Raw genomic sequence first — 21672 nt, 5'->3', positions numbered from 1 at the left:
GTATAGGAGAGATGGGTTAGCTAAGACAATAAATGTTTTGTATCAAATATCTCAAATTGATGTATGAGTAATTAATGCCCACATTTTTTCTACTCCATGCGCCTTCCTTTCCTTAAATGTATTCTCATTGTCTCTAAATGTAATTTTATAGTGGAAAGCCACTAATTCCATAATAGAGTGCATAAGCTGATCCATTATGTTTGTGCAAGCATTCATGCTAGTATCTTGTTAACAAAACATATTTGATTAGTAACGTACATGACTACAAAGGAACAAATGACCCTAGATAATAAATTTGTGCTTTATTAATGTATTATATGTATTTGTTATATTTTACTATTTTAAACATATTTAGTCATATCTTTGAACTTAAAACATATAAAATATGTATTTTATATGTTTGTCATATTAAACCCGTATTAACAGTTTTTATATATATTGCCTCACTTTTGAAATTTTCCTTTGACAAAGAATAAAATGATGTCATTTTATAAAGCACAAAAAAAGGTTGTTTTATATAAAGTATAAAAATTTCAACCAAACAATAATAAGTTGTGTTCTTTTTTTTTTTTTCAAAATAAAAAAAATCATTACAATTTCATTTTTTTTCCTTTTTCTTTTTATTTCTTACCATCAACTCATTATTTTATTCTTCAACTTGTTGGTGTTTGGAAATAATAATTCATATAGGTGATCCAATCAAAATAAAAAACTTATTACTTTCTCAAATTTATACTAAAATAGTAGATATTGTTTTGGTTGTAAAGAAAACTCGAGCATGATTTATAATAAATCTTTTTTTATTTATATCATTTGACATTAGAACCACATCTTGATCCATTTTTGAAAAAAATACAAGTTTAATTTATCTTATTTTGTAACACAAGCACTAGAACTTGAATATCTTTTCAGTTAGAGCAAATGATGTAGGACAAGATAAACATTTTAAAGACATAATATAATGTTTCTCCATTTTTTTATTTAGGGTTTAGAGTTTTTTATTAATATTTACATCCAAAGTGTTTTTTTGTTTTTTTTTTAATTCTTGAAAGATAATATCTATATAATTTGAATTTAACTCGACCATAGAAGATAAATATAAGATATAAATTATTTATTATATAGCTAAATCTCTTCATATTAAATAGAATAATATACTATTGTGATTTATTAATTAGCTATGTTATATGTTTGAAAAATTATAATTGAATCTTGATTATATATTGTGTTTGAAAGTATTGAGACCACAATTTGAAAATCAATTATATATTGTGTTATGTCAGGTAAAATTAGGATTTTAACCATGTGTTACATTAAAAATGCTTAAATGAGGATTAATATTGTCATAATTTTGGAAACATATTACTGGTGATGTATTATATTAAACTTATATATACACATTTTGTATATTTATTGTATTTGAATTTTATAAATGTATTTTTACAAATGTGTTTTTAACTAATTATCGTATCATATCCATATATATTTTTATACCATTTTTTCTCATTCTCGTAATTACTAACTAGACAAATGACACATACAAATAGAAAACTTTAGATACATACCTCTTATGGGAGTATACCGAAAAAAATGTGTACAACTAGACTATTTAAAAACTTTAATGCATTATCATAATTATAAAACATGCAAAAATGTGATGTAATAAAAACATTTTATAAGTCAAACTTATAAAATAATAATTATCTGAAAATTTATGTTATAAAATAAAAGCATCAATGTTTCTGAAAATACTAATAATAATAACAAACTTATGTCTACTATTACTAAGATGACATAAATGCCCTTCTCTTCATGCAGCTGCTTACAAGACCACTAGATCCCCACTTGCTTCATTACTCACCTTTACCTACGAAACATAGAAAGGAAACGCGAGAGTAAAACTCAGTAAGTGGAGACCTTTTCGACATCTATGGTTATTAAACTATCTAGTGATAAAACTCATGTTTTATTTGTAAGCTAACTATTATCACACTATGACACTTTGACACTCTAACATGGATTATCCATGAAAACTGTGGAGACCCAAGTTGGAATCAACATTCTAATGCCTAGTGAAAGTTGTCATTATGCCTTGTGAATATGCCAAATGATTTATTAGGCTAGCTAATTGGGACACCCTGATTACATTAGAAAATCTCTGATAGCAGCTTCTTCCCTTACCACAAAAACTGATTGGAACTACTAACTAACCATTCAAAGATTACCTTTACTTTAGGTACATATGTGGTGCATCTCGTTGATCATGTGAAGAATATCTAAAAGGCACATCTTTACCATGCACACCCGAACTAAACTGGTTGGCTATACACTTTGGCGACGAGTACATGATGTATCTCATGGGTATCTAACCCTATTACTCTCACAAATATTGTCACTTACACACATAGCTGATGACTAACTAGTTGTGTGACACTAGTTTTAAGGTTGCGAACTTTTTGACTTAGATTTGACTTGATTTAAGTTTGTGTCGTTGTCTACACAATTGGATACCTCATTTATATCTTCTTTGAATTCCTTACCTTATGTTAGCTCATTATTCTTCTTATGTAACTTTCTCTTCTTATGCACATAGCCTAAGAGTATAATCATCTTTTAACTTTGTCTAAAGGTACACGATCGTGTGCTTCTCAACTCACGCTCATGTGCATCCTGAACTATATATACAGAAGTGTGACACTCAGCACACGGTCGTGTATAAAGTAGATGCATACGAGAAGTTAACTTGGACACACTCCTGTTACTTGGATCTACGTGTACGAGCCACGTGTCTTCTAGTGCACATCGCCCACTTTTGGAAAGTCATACATAGGTATGTGTCCCATACCACACAACCGTGCATTTCTCCCCTCAAAATAAGTAAGAGATCTGTGAACTTTTAAAATTTCTTGAACAACACACAAGTGTGTATCGAACCACACATGATCGTATATCACGATCTGGAAATCGTGTCTTAGGGTTTTTACACTTTTTCAATTGTAAATTCAGCTAGATTACTCCTTCTAAAACATACATGAAAGTTTCTACACACCCTAAACATGATATTCATACAATTTATCTAATCAAAATATACATACTTGGCTCTAAAGCATCAATCAAGCCAAAACATATAACATTCATACAATCCAAAGATGAAACATGCATATAATTCCTCATATTCACATGTAACATAAATTTCATCAAATATATCTTTACTATTATATCTAAACACCTTTAGATCATGTATATAGTAGAAAATTCCAAAGATTTACATGACTAAACAAAGGAAATCGCTCCATTTACTTGGATTCCAACGAAAACGTCCTTTTTGCATGACTACGGTATTGGCAGTGACTCCTTAGGTGACCATAGACTCCTCTCTCATACTCTCTCACTTTTTGAGCGACTGGGAATGCAAAAGAATGTGTAAAAATTAGGGTTGATCGTGTTTTTATTTTATCTTCAAGATGCGATACATGGGCATGTATGAACCATATACAATCGTGCGTTTAGTTACACAACTAAGGCAACTTCTTGTTTTGTCGTGATCATAATTTGATCTAAAAGTTTGACTCTTTGTTGACCATACATAGCCATGTATATCTCTATACACAAGCATGTACTATTAGATTTTAAAAAAAAATCACTGACTTTAAAACTAGAAAGAGACTGAAATGTTTTTAGACTTATCTATAGGTGTTACAAAAATAGTGTCAAAATTGTCCCAAGATGAGATCTTTTGGTCTTCCATTCGCTCAATCAAAAAACACTGGATATTGAATTCAGCTCTGCCTATTTGTTTAGAATACCAAGCTTCTCGTATATGCAATCCATATCAATGTTATTTTTTTCATAGCTATAATAAGCTTATAATTTGTTATATTAATGATAATGATAACATGAAAAACAAACTCTGCCTTTGGGAGATCACATATGAAGTTGGTTTGTTTGACCAAGCTCCACGCAACATTAATATACCTAAAACAACAAGTGTGTTGGACCTGCATAGCATCAAGAAAAAGCAATTTGTGCACAATCCCCACCATTCATCTTCATCATAACATTTGACACTAAATCGCCCATAGAGTTACCCTATGCGAATATAGTTAAACCAAGGATATAAGAATTGTTTCCAAAGATCATACCAGATGCCACTAGCAAAGCAACAAACAATCATGTAAGACCACACTATACTTATAACAAATCTGCCTTAAAACCTAGAAAATTAAGTAATTTTAAGGTGGGTGATCTGACATAGTAAAAAGATAAGTAAACGTACTAAGTGAATTACCCAAAAAAAAAAAAAAGATAAGTGAATTACCCAAAAAAAAAAAAAAGAGCACCAAGTGAACAAGCAACACCAATAAAATATGCAATTAATATTCCTTGAGAATTTGAATTGTCTCCACTACTCCACAAAAATGCCAAAAGTATCGGTGCCAAATAAGCAATGGCAACAACACATGACTTTGACCTCATTTCCTCCTCAATTGATGGAATTACTAAATGTCTTGGCATTGTTAATGACAACTCCAACAATGAAATTACGTTGGAACTTGAATAAGGTGAATCACTATTGTAAACATGTAAACCTTTATATCACCAATTGAAAGTATAAACATGTGAACAAATATCACTGAATTAATCTTTATACAACAAACCTTTATATTCTCTTATGATCCCATTGGATTGATCCACTCACCAAAGTAATTTCACACACATCATCATGTTTTATCAAATTTTCTTTTTATTTTTTTCATAACATCAATTAATCTATATAATCTTGCATAGTTATACATAAGGCTGGATTCGAGCAAAGCAGAATCAAGCTCGAGTTCGGTTCGATTTGTAGTAATTGAGCTTAATCTCGTTGTAAATAAGCTCGAGCTCGAGTTTTATTTAACTCGTTATTAAAATGATATCGTTGTAATATATATTGATCAAAACTATCAAAATTTTTAGTTTGCACGTTTGAAGAGCAAGTTGGAGCTTGAAGTTGCAGGGTTGAGCTCGAGTTCATTTGGGATTCGCTTGTTTTGGGTTTATTTGAATCGAGCTCGATTCAAATCCAGCCCTAGTTATATATTCATGATCTTTCAATTTCATTACGGATTATCCAGTAAAAAGACACATCATCAAGCAAGAAAACACAATTCTCAATTTGTGCATGCATTAAACATTAAAAGGTCATCTTATTTACTTGCTCCTTCCACTGGAAGAATTCTTTACCAATAAAGCCTTTTTCTCTCTTACTTTAAAGACTCAACGAAAAATCTTGGTCACCACTAGAACTTTGTTGCCAAAAGTCTCTCTCTCAATTGAAAATTCAAGATAAGGTTGGAGCTAAAATATGGGATAAAGATCCCTAAAGGCCCGATAATGTGCTTTGCATAAACTTTCATGTAATAACCAACTACACGGGCATGCATCATAGGCATGCATGATCGTGAATCACTTTTAAAATATCTTACATGACATGTTATCCATTTTGTTGATATGGAATAGTATGAACGAACCTTCAACCTTCATGCACATTTGTTCATAAACTTAAAAATTCATTAAGTATGCATGATTCATGTCTTAACTTAGACCACATTCAAAGAGAAGCAATAATAGACATAAATTGAAAGTTTTGCCCTTGATATATATTTGTGAGTGTTACAAATTGTTTGTTTCATGAAAGGTCGTGAAAAGAAATTTAACCATTAGAGAGTTGATTGAAGATCCAACATTAAGGAAAAATAAAATCTTTAAGTTAAGAATGCATGTTCCTCTTCACGGAAAGCACGTTTCATGAGACTTTGCACTAAATTTAAACATCTTTTTTAGAGTGAAAGATTATATTTTCAAACCAACAAATAGATCAACTTTCAAAGAAAAAATATAGTATAAAAGGAAACCTTGAGAACCACTCAAGAGTTATAGAAATGCAATAGAAAGAAGTCAATCTTAATCTAAATTCAAATACTCAAAACTCACATTTTTACTCTAACTCTTTAGCTCTTATGTTCTTAGACTTATATTCTTTGAGCAAAAGATTGTTATTCATATGTGTAATCAACCTACTTAGAGGCATTCTCATTTCACAATCTTTATACTCAAAATTTGTTGGATAAAATCCTAAATCAACTATTGTAAAGGTAGAATCTCAGTAAACTAAGGCAAAATCCTAACAAAACTATTCTATTGATTTATTATATGATAGTTTAACTTAAAATGGGTTTCATTGAAGAAAATGATGTAGGCAGCTTGGGACAACTCTAAACCACTATAAATTGATTGAACAATTTATTTCTATTCTTTCTTTAATGAACTATATTTTATATATTGTTTAATTACTTATAAAATTGTTAAAATTGATTTTTCATTACGTTTTTAATTTTACAATATTTTTAATAAATCATACTTATCCCTTGTAAGAGTAACTTAGTCATATTAGTTTTACATAAGGCCAAACGACTATTTCCCACCCAAGGTTTGATATTTTCTCAAAACTCCCCCCTTTAACTATGGAAACACCAAACAACCACCATGACCGGTTAGATTTAACCAAACCCTAACGGTGGTAGGGGTAAAATCGTCATTTTTGCTATAATATTAAAAATAAATTAAAATAGAATCTAATTTTTCCCCCTAAACTTTAAAAACTAAAATTTTCCCTCAGCCTAAGTTTTAAAAAATGGCAGTTTCACCCTAGGGTTTGGTTTTGAAATCTCTGGCGACCATTCTAGCTCCATTGCCGACAGCCTTTCCCTCCCGAAACAGCCTCTCCTTCTGGCGAATGCTTTCCTCCCATTTGGAGGTTCGATCAACGTCGAAAACGCCTTGGGAGACGAAGAACTTCATCGGGGAAGACGAAGTTCTTCGTCTCCCCAGACGAAGACGACGACTTCGTCTTCGTATGGGGAGATGAAGAACTTCGTCTTTCCGACGTCGATCAAGCCTCCAAATGGGAGGAAAGCATTCGCCGAAAGGAGAGGCTGCTTCGGGAGGGAGAGGTCGTCGGTAATGGAGCCGGAACGGTCGTCGGAGATTTCAAAACCAAACCCTATGGTGAAACTGCCATTTTTTAAAACTTAGACTGAGGGAAAATTTCTAGTTTTTAAAGTTTAGGGGGGCAAAAAGAGATAAAATTTTCAGGCGTTAGGGTTTGGTTAAATCTAACCGGCCATGGGTGGGTATTTGATGTTTTCATAGTTAAAGGGGGGACTTTTGAGAAAACATCAAACCTTGGGTGGGAAATAGTCGTTTGGCCTTTACATAATTGAATAACAACATAATTAGATCTTAGTATAATAAACCTAGACATCTAATTAAGAAATGATTGATCACATTATCCCCTTCATGTAAGAGAGAATTATGGAATTCCACGATGATAAGGGATAGAGAAAACCTAAATTGTCAAGTTGAGGAGATAATGAAAACAGTTAAGATTGTCAAGAGTTTCTCCTCCTACGACTTCTAGATAGAAAGACTTTTATTCATACTTTAGATCTATCTATGTGTAGATCTCATATCTAGTTGTTGATTGCTTGACTTATTGCTTTTTTGAAACAAATCCTGTAAATTTAAAACTTAGATGAAATTTTTATCTTACAACAAAAAATTTGATCACATAAATGTATTGAAAGCATAAGTAATAAAAAAGATAAGAAGGCATTAACCCTTGAATTATAATAAAAAAATTCTCTGTCATTGTGAAAATAATAAAAATTTGCAATTTCTAATAATTTAAAGAAAGTTTAATAATACTTATAGCGTATACTTAGACATGACAGCGAGTCATACTGACCCATGTACAATTATATCTTATATTATTTAGGAACATCCAACCATAACACGACTCGCAAATTTATAGATTATCTTAAGACCCCATGAAAAGGTTCATAGGTTGGTTTGATATGACTTACAAAATATATATATATATATATATATATATATATAAACTTTTAACATAGTGGCCTACAAAAACCCACAAAGGTATGACTCACCTTATGTAGGGCGTATTATGGGTCTTCAAATTTAATGGACTGACAGAACCCTCTAGACTTGTTTTTTTAAGTGCCTTAACCTAATATGATTCAAGACTCGATAAGACATGCAAATTTTGGCCTGACCGACATGTGAACTCATGCCATAGTCTTGATTCTAATAAAAGACCTATATAAAAATGGTGAAGTGGAAGTTGTGGAACACTAAAGAGACATTTGGTTCGAAGTAATCAAAGATTACTCTTATAACATATTTTTTATTATTTATATTATTTTGCTTAGTTTGTAAATGATAAAATATTATGGTTAGTTTCTATTACTAATAGTGATATGACATATAATATAAAAGATTATCAAATTATTATCTTTAGGTATCAAAAAATTACTAAGATAATATTGATTTTATTATAATTTTATCTTTATTTATTATTTTTTAAGTATAAAAATTATCTTTATATATAAAATATTTTAGAATAATTATATCCAATAATTTTTTAAATATTTAAGTAAAATAATATTTAAATATTCTTTTATTATATTCAATTAAATATAATAATTATTTATAATAATTAATTTTAATAATAATAATAATAATAATAATAATAATAATAATTTATGCATAATAATTTTTTAATTTATATATTTTTACGATAATTTATTATGCTTAGTAAAAAAAATTATCCATCCCACCCGAGGATGTGGAAAATCTGGAGCCTTCGCAGCTGAAAGAGTGGCACAACCAAACAGCACCCTCATACATAAATTAGGATGCCGTGGAGTTGTTTTGTTTAGGTTTCGGCCCAATTTTTGGCGTATGTATTTTTTTTATCCTTTTAATACAAGTTTAATTAAAAAAAGCAACAGCCCCAAATACATATTATTGTCCTCAACATTAAGGGTTTAAACAAAATTATCCAAAAATCCCCCTTTTATCTGTAGCTTTCCGACAACAAAAATAACAATGAAAGTTAGTATATTTTCTCTTATTTTGTTTGAATCATTTTAATGTTTAAAATTTTACTAATTAATTAAAGATTTTGAGCATTTTTAGTTTAAGGTTTTTGATTTTGAAGAATTATTTTATGCTTAATTTTTGTTTATCTTGGATGAATTAGTTTAAAACTATTATATTTTAGTTGATATAGAATCGTTTATTGTTAAAATGGTAGTCAAAAAATAAGATTTTGGTTTAAAATAATTGTATGGTTTTGAAATCGGAACGTCACCTCAGGGGAGAAATATTCAACATGGGGAATCTCGGGTTTGAGAAATATCTCTTGGGTTGAATCAATGTGATGGGAGAGGGAGGCAAATGCAATTTTTTAAATAATAATTACATCAAGGGGTTTACTGGAAACCCCGAGAGAGGGAGAAAATTGTATCATATTTTTTTAACATCTTAATATATTATCAAATATCAAAATACTTCTTTTATATAATATACATAATTTAATAAATTAAATTAAGTTTTAGGTTAATATTTGTATAAATATTAAACCTCACAAATATGATAAAATCTGGATCTGTTAAGCCTCACAAATATGAGTTTGGAAACGTATGAAATCTTGATTGGGAGTAAGTCCAGGCCTTTATCTCTCTCTCTCTCTCTGTCCATGTATATGTATATATGACATGTTCGTTACTCTCAATAACAGCCTCACTTGTCAAATCCTCCGTTTCTTTTTATCTGAAGCTCGCCCTCTCACCTTGTGAGAGTTGAACTTACACTTGCAGAGCAGAAATGGAGACGGCAATTAGCTTTCACAACTCTTCCTTCTCTATTCTTAACCCTCGGAGGACTCATTCCTCTCCTTTGTTAACTAAACATCGTCTCGGACTCGGTTTCAACTTATCTCCTTTCCCAATCACCTATCTCAAATTTCGTTCTGCAACTACGACTACTCACTGTATTAGACCAATCAGATGCTCCATTTCTGAAGCTACCGAAGCCGCCACTGGTAGTTCACTTTCCAGATTTATCTGTTTTAGCTGGTTTATTAAATTTAATGTCTGTCTTTTTGCTGCTATTTTTAATTTAATTTTCATTGCTTTCCTGAATTGTTTATGTTCATGGAGTGTTTGTAGTTAATTCATTTTATGAATAATTTGTTTTGTTGAATGATTTTGTGATTAATGTTTTATCCGATGTACAATATTTTTTAGAATTCATACGGTAGTGGAATTGGGAGCAGTTTTGATTCTTTTGGCACTAGTGAAAACGTTATCAAATAGTAAAAGCACTTCAGTTTCAATTTTGAATTGACACTTACAGTTTCATGAGTGCTTCTTCACAAAGCATTTTTAGCGCTTTAACTCAAAGAACTTCAAGTTTCACCTAAGTGTGATAGTTAGTAATTATCCAAACCATGTTATAATTTTTTTGGGAACCTTCATATTAATGAACACACTACAATGTCACAAGTTTTTGTACGAATTTTCTCTCTTTTCCTGAAAATGACTTATATGAATAAAATTATTAACAAAGCATTTCATGCAAATTTCACCTTTTCTATTGTAAAACATGATTCTGTGTGATTGTGCTACTCTGATGTAGAGAAGAAGAGCCAGTTGATGAGAAGAAATGATTTACGGAACATAGCAATTATAGCTCATGTTGATCATGGAAAGACAACTTTGGTTGATGCAATGTTGAAACAATCTAAGGTAATGCCTTACAGACTCATGTTCAAAAGGTTTCTTCCGTAAGCAAATAAAATATATTCTGTACTTTTTTATTTTGAAAATGAACACAGTAAACAATCTAAAAATGATTTACCTAACAAACTCTAGTTATAGCTTGCACATTGTGTTTTCTTTGTGCTGAATGTTTTGCTTTTGCCCTTAACAAAGTAATGCGAGTTTACTCTAACATTGGAGCTCATTCATGAGCAAATGCAATTTAATAGCAAAAGGTCATTTTTTTTTTCTCCTTGAAATGGAAAAAAGCAGCATTTAGTTTCATGTTAAGAACAGTGATTAGTTATACCGTTCACTCCAGACCCTGATTTCTTAGTTCCCAACATGATGTTAGCATCTTCAGATGCTGGCTTTTTTTGGAAAAATAGATGAAAATGGTGTCATGAAATATTTATTCAGCAGGAAGATACAGGAGAGCAGAGTCAGAGGTTTTTTGTAAACAATTTAAGATAAAAAATTCAGACATCCAAATTAGCTTTATATTAATCAGAAACCAAATAGGCGATAACTTATAAATTTTAGCCACTTGAGACTTCCAGGAAGTTCACCAGTAAGTCTATATTAATCTTAAACCTCATCACCCCTCCCCCCTATGGCAATGATATGAATAAAATGGTGAATATTTCGAATACTTGTTCTCTTTTGCAGGTTTTTCGGGATAACCAATTTGTACAGGAAAGGATTATGGACTCAAATGATCTTGAGCGTGAAAGGGGCATTACAATTCTAAGCAAAAATACATCTATTACTTACAAGGACACAAAAATCAATATAATAGATACACCAGGCCACTCAGACTTTGGTGGTGAAGTGGAACGCATTCTCAATATGGTGGAAGGAGTTCTTCTAGTGGTACTATTTTGTGCCTTCTTTTATCTGGATGCTAATGTGTGATCCAAGTGAGCAAAAGAGAGCGATAAATAAATAAATAATGCAAAAAAGGTTCTCCTAGCATTAGTTACCTTTTGCATCTCACACTTTTAAATACACCAGTGTTTGAAGGACGTGAATGCATCTAAACTTTGTTTATTGTCTATGAACATGCAAATATCATCACAAATGTGAACAGAACCAATGCTTGAAACAAAAGCTATATTCCATACATTGCTAAGCTGTACAGTCCAAACTCTGTTGAATTTGGACCTCAACAGTTAAAAACTTCACTCAAGTATATTCATGAAAACTTTAAGACAAAAATCAGTGTGTCGATTACTAAATTGATTTATTTTAAGATTTATGTTTGAGTATTGATTTGATTTTTTTATTTTTTCCTTTTCTTCTTCCTCATATAACTCTATCTTTTACAGATGAAAGGGGTAATAATGTGCTGTCATTTCTATATTGATATAAATGCTTCTATTATCTTCCACAACCATTTTCTCTTTCCATAGTTTATCTGCATCTGGTCTTGAAGGAATTGTAAATCCATAATATTTCAAAATTTTATGCTTAGGCAACTCAGTGTTATATAAAGTTCTTTCTTCCTGGCCTGCTTATCTCTTTAACTGTTTCTTATTGTTAGAGTCTAGAAATACTTAAGCCCTAAACAGGGCCTTGTAATTTTGTGGATTTATTGTTTAAAAGTTTATAAAATTTGTATTCAGGCTTCTCTTTTAGGCATCTATTTCTCCCTTATGTCATGGGGTTGTCTTACTAGTATAAGAGCATAGCTTAGTCTTCTTATTTACTGGAGTTATCTTAATGGTAAATTGACAGAGCCTTTTTTCATTGTAGGTGGATTCTGTTGAGGGTCCAATGCCACAGACAAGATTTGTTTTAAAGAAGGCTCTGGAGTTTGGTCATGCTGTTGTAGTGGTTGTCAACAAGATAGATAGACCTTCTGCTCGTGTTGATTATGTTATCAATTCCACTTTTGAACTATTTATTGAACTAAATGCAACGGATGAACAGGTATCGTTTTTGTGAATTCAGGACATCAAGATGATCTGTTGATATTGTGGACATGATTGGGTCAAATAAACTGTTCCATGCATCTGAAGTTTTCCAGATAATCACACTCATCAACGAATGGCCTCAAAAGTCTAATCTCATTAAAAAGTAATTGTTACATGCAGTGTGATTTTCAAGCAATATATGCAAGTGGAATCCAAGGGAAGGCAGGACTTTCTCCTGACAATTTGGCAGAAGATCTTGGGCCACTTTTTGAGTCTATAATCAGATGCATACCTGGCCCACGTATTGAGAAAGATGGAGCACTACAGATGCTGGTTAGTGGTTGTTCTTATATAGTTATTCTAACATTTTCTAAATATCTTTTATGGCTGCTGCCTTGTTAATCATATTCTCTTCTGATTAATGCGACATGGTGTCCCAAAATCTGTTAGGGTTAGAAGCTTTCTAACTGTTGATATATTTCTGAACATATATAAGTTTCATGTGCAATAAACTTTATGCAAACCAGATTTCTCTAACAAGATGTGAGCTTTTGGAAAGACTTGATCAATTTGAATTGTGTGAGTGAAATCTGAAGGACTAATTAGTAGAAAGGAAAAAGTGTACTAAGTGAATTCGGCCTTCTTTCTGGCTTCATAAGAGTAATATGGTCTCTGATTTAGCTGATCAAATTCACAAAAATAGGGCAATGTACCTAACATATGGTTAAATGACTATTGTTCATTCTTTATTGGCATAAAAAAGTTTTGTTGGGGAAAATGAAAAATAAATCACTTGTTTTATGTAATAACTGACCAAGAGAAATAGATTTAATAGCAAGAGAAATGAGATGAATCTCAAACAGAACTCCTATCCAGAAAATTTGGTACATTGAATTCTATAGAAGGATCTGAAATAGCCTCTGCAAGGAAATTGAAACTTTGAGATGGTTAGGTTCCTCTGATCTGTATTTTGTATTATAGGTCACGGGTTTCCTTTGGTGTAATTTCAAGTTAAAAGTCACTTCAGATTTTGTCTTGACTCTTCTTGGATTATTTTGTAATTTTCTTTACTATAATTGTCTTAGGCTACAAATATTGAATATGATGAACATAAAGGACGGATAGCTATTGGACGGTTACATGCTGGAGTTCTGCAGAAAGGAATGGAAGTGAGGGTGAGTTTCTTTGAATCTGGAGGCTGCTCCATATGAACAAAAATCATTGTGCCAGATGATTGTGATTTATCTATTTGATAATTTACACTAGTGCTTTGGTGGCTTGATCTTTTTTTTTTTTTCCCAATCTATTTGTCTTATAAAGAAATCCATTTTTTCAAACTTAGATTGGAAATCTATTATTGGTTTTTTATGCAGGGCCATCACTCTCTGTCACTCACACTTTGTTTTTCTTGCATATTTCTAATATTTTGATTTTTATTTGCTCCTAAGGTATGCACATCAGAAGAATCATGTAGATTTTCAAGAGTTAGTGAACTTTTTGTCTACGAAAAATTCAGCAGAGTTCCTGCTGCAACTGTGGAAGCTGGCGATATATGTGCTGTTTGTGGAATTGATGATATTCAGGTAAGAGTTCATCAATTTTGCATGGTCTTGGGGTTATTCTCTTTTTTTCATTTTTTTTATTCAGATAAATGCAAGGTATTAAAAGCTTCATTGTAGGACTTCTTTAGGGGAACATTTTATGACTTAATACTTTCTTTCTCTTTGATCAGATTGGGGAGACAATTGCTGATAAAGTATCTGGAAAACCGCTACCTACAATTAAAGTGGAAGAACCAACTGTCAAAATGGCTTTCTCTATAAATACTTCACCATTTGTTGGTCGTGAGGTATGTCTATAAAAGAATATTCTGCAATTGTGTCATTGCTTTCCCTGCATAGACTTTATTTTTTTATCCTGTGGAGTTTTGCTTTAAGGCGTATTTCTAGGCAAGCAAGAGATGAAAGTGTGCATGACTTTTAGAAGTACCAGATCATATTGGGATTATTACATGCAATTCTAAAGGTTTGTTCAAAATATTTTTAGTGTTCTTGTGAGCAGAGTTTGAGAATTTTCTCTTTGCTTGGATACAGAGAGAGGGAAATATGTATATTTTTCATATGTGCACAAAAAGTTAGAGAAATCTGTATATTAGGGATGGTTATGTATCATTGTAGACACCATGTCCACCTTTGTTTCTTTTTTACTTGTATGCTGTAGTTTTCAAGTTTTTTTTTTTTTTTTTAAATTAAACTGTAAATATAAAGACGCTCTTTGTAAGCACTTTGCTACACATATGTTTTATATTTTGCTTCGGTGCTAATACACACTTAGCAATGTTTAGCTGTGTGCCCTTGTGCTCAAAACAGATCTTTGCTTGGTGTTGCCTTAATGGTCACAAGTAATTCATATTGCTTCTTTTCAGGGAAAGTATGTCACTAGTAGGAAATTACGAGATCGGCTTTACCGTGAGCTTGAGCGCAATTTGGCTATGAGGGTCGAAGATGGTGAAACTGCTGATACATTTATTGTTAGTGGGCGCGGTACTTTGCATATAACTATACTCATAGAAAATATGTAAGTGCAAGGTAATTTGGTGCTCTTTCATCTTTTCAGCATGCAAACTCTAAAATGATCATGTGTTTTAGGCGAAGAGAAGGATATGAATTCATGGTGGGACCACCAAAAGTCATTAACAAAAAGGTGGATGACAAATTGATGGAACCATATGAGGTGATTTTCTTAACTAAGTCTTTATATTTGACGTAGGTCTAAGTATGTCATGATATTCTTTTTAATTAGAAAGCATTTTTCTATGTGCATGTGTCCATTTTAATGTTAGATGATAAAAATTTGAAGTTAAAAATCCTACCGCTATATATTTGGGGTCAAGGTCTTTTAACTTCAAATTGACTTTGAGTGACACAAAAAATTCTAACCATTCATCTGTATAGTTCAAGTATAAAGAATTGTATTGATGACTTTGAAGTTAAAATATCATTAATTAAACAAAATGAATGGTTTAGAATTTATATTTGATTGATCTTAAGTACTATTGTTGTGTCCTGCTTAATCAGTTTAAAACTTTTGAGTCAAGTGACTCAAGTGGTTTCCTAATGTGGTGTCAGAGTGAACTCAACTAAATGGTCTTGTGCTTGAAACCCTTTATTGTACTAACTAGTTTTTAATAATTTGTACTTATGATTAAGCTTGTATAAGCAGTTGTGTTTGTAGTTTTGTTCGATCCACATGCCCTTAGGGTTAAGCATTATTTTTGTTGCTTTGGTCATTATAACTGGAACAAGTAACAAATGCCCTAAACCAAATGCAAGCGCATTATACATGGAGGATTCAAACTCATACAATGGTTACATATCTATTTAAGCTTTTAGGAGTCATTAGAGTCTTGCTTTAACAAAATATGGACTTGATGTTCTAGGCCATTGTGTATATTCAGTGGCTGAGAACAAATCAACTTTATGTTTAAAATGTAAAAATAATGTCAATAGTGTGCACATGGATGAAGACAATGAAGGCAACACAGTGTGTGGTGATGTTCAAAAAGACAAAAAAATAAAATAAAAAGTCAGATAAGGCAGTGTTTAAATAGCGTTAAGCCATGATTTGGCATAATTATGATAAGAATTTGCCTAATGATTTATAGTGAGAAATACCTTCTTGTTAATAAAAAAAACCATGTTATCAACTCATGTTAAGTTACTTCTTTCTGACAAGATGTTCATCTGTAGATTGCCACTGTGGAGGTACCAGAAGAACACATGGGTTCAGTAGTTGAACTTCTTGGCAAAAGACGTGGGCAGATGTTTGATATGGAGGGAGTTGGGTACATAGTTCTTCGTTGTACTTCTTCTATTTTATCATAGATTTATACACACACGCACACACATATATACATATATGTATGTATATATATGTACATACTTATATGTTATGTATATATAATAAATACTAAAAGACAGTTTCACTGTTTCAAAGATTCTGACTTTTTTTTAATTTTTTTGGTTTTTAGTGTTAGTTATTGCCTGTTAATGAAGTCCGAATTTAAAAACTTTGTGATTGAGATTGACTATTTATATAAAATTTAAGATATGTGACTAACCTGCGCTTGCAAATGCGCATTTATTTTCATGTGCATGAGTTCTTATTTAGTTACATGTATGCATAAATACATACTTGCATGCATACTCTTTAACCATGTGTTAGTAATGGAAAAACCACCACATTATAAAGACTCCCTGTAGACAGATATCTTTGCAACCCTTTTCTTTAGAATATTAAGGCTAAATTCTTTGACAAACTATTTCTCTTGGTAACAGAGATTTTCTTTTGGATTTTAGCTGACATTTACACTGTTTCAGCCTTTGCCTGTTCTTTTGCCTATTTGTGATGGGTAAGGGAAAAGGCCATTTAGTATCCGCTTGTCAACTATAGTAGACAGTGTATACCAATGTATACAAGACAAATAGTATTTGCAAGGTGCTACTGCATAAATTAAACTATGATTACTGGTGAAATTCTTTCGGTTTTTGTATAATTATGGTCTCACACCCTGTTCTGTATGCTTCCATAGGACTGTGGTATATAGTTTTCTGAATTTATCGCCTTGGTTTATTTATATTTGTGCAGTATGATTAATGGCCATTCTTCCTTTTTTTTTTTTTTTGGCAACTTGTTTATGTGACAATAATGTGATAGTGAGAATTTATTTTTTCACCAGGTCGGAGGGAACAACTCTCTTTAAATATAAGATTCCAACCCGTGGCCTTCTTGGACTGCGAAATGCAATATTGACAGCATCCCGTGGCACAGCAATTCTCAATACACTGTTTGATAGCTATGGACCTTGGGCTGGTGAAATTAGTACAAGGGATCTAGGTTCATTGGTAATTTCTAATTTCTCTGTGATGTTTTAACCTCATTTGAATGTATGTGGTCAATAATGGTGCAGATGCTGCCTCTAAACACTACAGAAAAATAGCTATTACATCATTTTTAAAGAAATATTACCAAGTTTTTCAGTACATTATAACCATCCAATATATATATATATATATATTTTTTTTTTTAAGGATAGAGGATGGGTCATTGCCTAAATAGGTTTTACCCCTATCCTACCCCTAGGCAGATCAAACTGGGATGGCCAGCCAACAACGGTGGTTGGTAAACCACCAACTGAACTCCTAGGGGCTTTATAACCATCCAAATAGGTTACAGTTTGATACGAACCTTAGGAGAACCATACTACAAAAGCTAGCTATTGAGATGGAAGAGCCCAAGGCCATATAAACCCTACACTAGTTGCCCATACTTTTCAATGTGGGATCCAAGTCTCATACCTTGCACTTGGGATCCTAACATACCACCACGCTCCGCAGCCCCGGCGCCCACGCAGGCTAGTTGTGCGCTAGCTCCCTGCTAGCCCTAGGCGAACACTGCGATGCCAATGTCCCACCCACGCTGCACGATTACAACTGGGAGACATAGTGATGACTCTGATACCAAATGATACGAACCTTAAGAGAATCACACCTCAAAAGCTAGCTATTGAGATGGAAGAACCCAAGGTCATATAAACTCCACACTAGTTGTCCATACTTTTCAATGTGGGATCCAAGTCTCATACCTTGCACTTGAGATTCTAACATAGTTCTCAATTAAAAATTCAACACCCAAGACCCTAGACTCTTGAGGATCTAAGGGTATAACATAGAGTAACAAGATAAATAAGTGAGAGTGGGTTCAGAATCTCATATCACTTTGTTAGAGAGAGTTGTATGTATTATCGGATATTCACTCATTAGTAGGAGACTTTTTGGGTTATTTTGAAAGAAAAATGTAGTCTAAGTCCTAAGCATACGATATCATTTTATGAGAGACTAGGTCTTTACATATTGTATCAGACCTACATTATGGTGCTGGCCAGAGAACCCAACAATTTGAACTTAGTTTCCACATTAATCCATGTGGCATTTTAAGGGGATAGTGGTCCTATATTTTGAGTTTGACTCCCACTTTACTGTGTGTGTTATTATAAAGGGATAGATTTCGTATTAGAACTACTTCAATCCTGAGAATTCTATGCATCCACATAATCTGATATTGTCCATTTCAAGTATAGTTTGTATGATTTTGCTTTTAAAATAACCCACATGACATTATGAAACAACATTTTGTCAACGTACAAATAATCAAAAGTATTTCTGTACAACTTGAGCTTACCAACCAGGCAATATTTGGTTTTCAAAGATAGGTTATAAAACATAGGATTTGTAATGTTTAGCTTTAATCATAATGGGCTTACCACTCAACATTTTGAAACCCAAATTGCATTAAATAGTAACAAGTTTCATGCTTTATAAGTTTATAATATAAAACTTAATTGTAGCATGATTGATAAATTTAATTGATAGATAGATAGATGACTTTATTATTTTTGTGTGGTAAAATGTTTTTGCATGAGGTCTCTTAGGGAAATATGGCATGATTGATCAGCCCAAATGGATAAGGTCCAAAGCAAATAGTATCATACCTTGTGGGAGTTAGTCATTGTATTGCTTGGGGTCTACCAGCATTATTTTGCTTTTGGAGTTACTAAAAAATTCTCGTACCAGAGAAGATGATTCATTTCAATTTATCAATTTTTGTTTTGGTGATCCTCCTTGATCGGTAATGTGGGATTCTGGGCCCTGACCTCATCCATCTAGGCCTCTCAATATTATGCCTCAGGTGTGTAAAGTCCTTCGAAACCATACGAACTAGTTCCAAAATAGAAAATATCATACCAAGTGGGATCCTAAATCTACCTTGATCTGATCTATCTTGGAAATTCTATGTCATATTTAAACAAAATCATGTGAACTAAGCCTAAAATAGACAATATTATAATACTGTGTGGGAGCTATTTGTTAAGAAAAAAAATCATGCCTCATAATTTTTGGTGGATATATTCTTTTGAGAAGGTAATGAGCCTCTGCCTCTGTCAATGATACCAAATTGAATCACTGGACTGGATTTCAGGTTGCCTTTGAGGATGGAACGAGTACTTCCTATGCTCTCTCTAGCTCACAGGAAAGGGGGCAGATGTTTATTGGTCCTGGAGTAGAAGTTTACAAGGGTCAAATAGTAGGCATCCATCAGCGGCCTGGTGACTTATCCCTTAATGTATGTAAGAAAAAAGCAGCCACAAATATACGCTCCAACAAAGAACAGACAGGTAATTATCATCTTACATGTTTACCATTCTATAATGCAAAAGCAAGGTTTGAGCAAATTCTAGTTTTGATGGAACCTTACTTTTGAATAATTTTGCTTTCTAAGAAGAAAATGAGAGTAGGCTGGATCTGATTATAGCTTTTTTGCTGTTTAAATCATTTTTCGTTTGCACTGATTTGCATTCTAAAGCATGTCAAAGGAAGCTGCTACATCATTTATGTTCGGCAAATTAAAGGATTAAATTTTTAATTGGCAACGAGAATTTCCATTGACTAGTAAAAACGAAACGTTAGAATTGCGTTGTTCTGATCTCTTGTAATTTACCTGTTGATAGCCATTAAGTGTCATAAAATTTTTCTTTTCAACTATTACCAGAGATTGTGTATGCTGTCTTTATAAAATTTTCATGGAGTATATTCTTCATACATATGTTGAAAACTAGTTAGGCTGATCCTCCAGTTCTTCATTTGTAAGAAACAAGAAAAGAACTATTAAATCATTAACCAAGTGTATGTTACCATAACAGAGGACTTGGTGAAGAATTCTACCAGGAGCAGCTCTTATTAGATATATTATGCTGTATCTGCATGCACACAATTTTTTTTTGTTTATTTTTTCTTTTTGTTTCTAGAGATGTTAGGTTGGCTTCTTGTTGTTATTAATTGAGAAATTTCTTCTGTCCACAGTGGTTCTTGATGCACCATTGAGTTATAGTTTGGATGACTGCATTGAGTACATTCAAGAAGATGAACTTGTGGAGGTCACCCCCTCAAGCATCAGAATGTGCAAAAATCCAAAATTTTCAAAAAAGGGGAGGTAAACTATTCTAGATCTTATATTGCAGATATCCATCAACCAAGCCCTCTTTCGTTGCAAAAGTGAATGCATAATACTTGTTCAATTAGATTCATCTTGGGTCGTTCAAACACATAGCAGTTATATATATTTGGACTTTTTAGAAGTTCTTGAGATAATCAAGCTTTGCTTCCTCAAATACTGGTTGTATTGTATGAAGTTCAAACTCTGTTGAAAGATACAGAGTGGCCAATAGTGGTGAAAAGGATAAGGGCTGCTGAAGATTTTTGCGGGCTTTTAGACAATCACTAGTCTGAATGTCTGAAAATGATTGAATAATAGATTATTGAATTGTGCTTCCAATTAGCATAATAAATCCAAAAGAAAGTATATAAACAAGAACATAGCTTTCTTTATATTACCATCAAGTATATGTATACCTATATTAATTCAACTTTTTTTTTTTTTTTGGCCACTCCTATTTCATGTAAAATTATTTTGTCTTGTACTTGAAATTAATTTTATAGATAAGGTGATTCTTTGGTCAAACATATCCTGATAGAAATTTGTCAGGTTAATACATCATGTATATCATTGAATCTTCACTGGAAAACATAATCCTAAATTGGATAGGCATTCACCCATATTTCAAAAGTTCAATTCAACAAGAAAGGCCAAGAGTCCTCGGTGTGATTCACGTGAGGTTCTACTTCATCTGCATACATGTATGTAATATTAAAAACGAAGTAAATGATTCCATGAATCCATCTGATTTATTTATGTCTGTCATTTTCAAGTTGGGTAATATTCACATTATTTGTTGACTTTTGATTTGATTATCTTTACATTGGAAGAGATGGTTCTCCACTTGTTTAAATCTAGGGAATATTATTCAATTACGATCAAGTCTGCTAGAACAAGTTAAGAGCCATTCAACATTTGATTTCTAATCAAATATTCATTTCTAGAAACATTTGCTTTGTCTTGCTTCGTCAACTCTTGCATCCATAATTTATTTTATAAATATTATCTATTTATTTATATCCATAAATTATTCAAAACTA

The 21672-nt window shown here is 32.2% G+C and overlaps 1 protein-coding gene across 1 annotated transcript; it reads left to right on the top strand.

Moving 5' to 3' along the window:
* Nucleotides 1-9527: 9527 nt before the first annotated feature.
* LOC123225362 (putative elongation factor TypA-like SVR3, chloroplastic) lies at nucleotides 9528-21032 on the top strand. Its single transcript, XM_044649296.1, has 14 exons — nucleotides 9528-9946; nucleotides 10543-10652; nucleotides 11334-11537; nucleotides 12420-12596; nucleotides 12761-12913; nucleotides 13666-13755; nucleotides 14029-14163; nucleotides 14313-14429; nucleotides 15006-15157; nucleotides 15229-15313; nucleotides 16330-16424; nucleotides 17319-17484; nucleotides 19619-19814; nucleotides 20500-21032. The coding sequence occupies exons 1-14, from the start codon at nucleotides 9730-9732 to the stop codon at nucleotides 20631-20633; spliced, it is 2031 nt and encodes a 676-aa protein (XP_044505231.1). The 5' UTR covers nucleotides 9528-9729; the 3' UTR covers nucleotides 20634-21032.
* The last annotated feature ends 640 nt before the right edge of the window (nucleotides 21033-21672 follow it).

This window comes from Mangifera indica, chromosome 9, assembly GCF_011075055.1.
Source record: "Mangifera indica cultivar Alphonso chromosome 9, CATAS_Mindica_2.1, whole genome shotgun sequence".
Classification (NCBI taxonomy): Eukaryota; Viridiplantae; Streptophyta; class Magnoliopsida; order Sapindales; family Anacardiaceae; genus Mangifera; species Mangifera indica.
The sequence above is the reverse complement of the archived record's forward strand: the minus strand, read 5'-3'. Positions and strand labels throughout refer to the sequence as shown.

Bases quoted from the DNA above. Each gene is read 5' to 3' on its own strand.
- LOC123225362 (XM_044649296.1), top strand. From the start codon at position 9,730: ATGGAGACGGCAATTAGCTTTCACAACTCTTCCTTCTCTATTCTTAAC. The intron at 10,653-11,333 runs GTAATGCCTTAC...TCTCTTTTGCAG, and splicing joins CAATGTTGAAACAATCTAAG to GTTTTTCGGGATAACCAATT. The intron at 15,158-15,228 runs GTAAGTGCAAGG...CATGTGTTTTAG, and splicing joins ACTATACTCATAGAAAATAT to GCGAAGAGAAGGATATGAAT.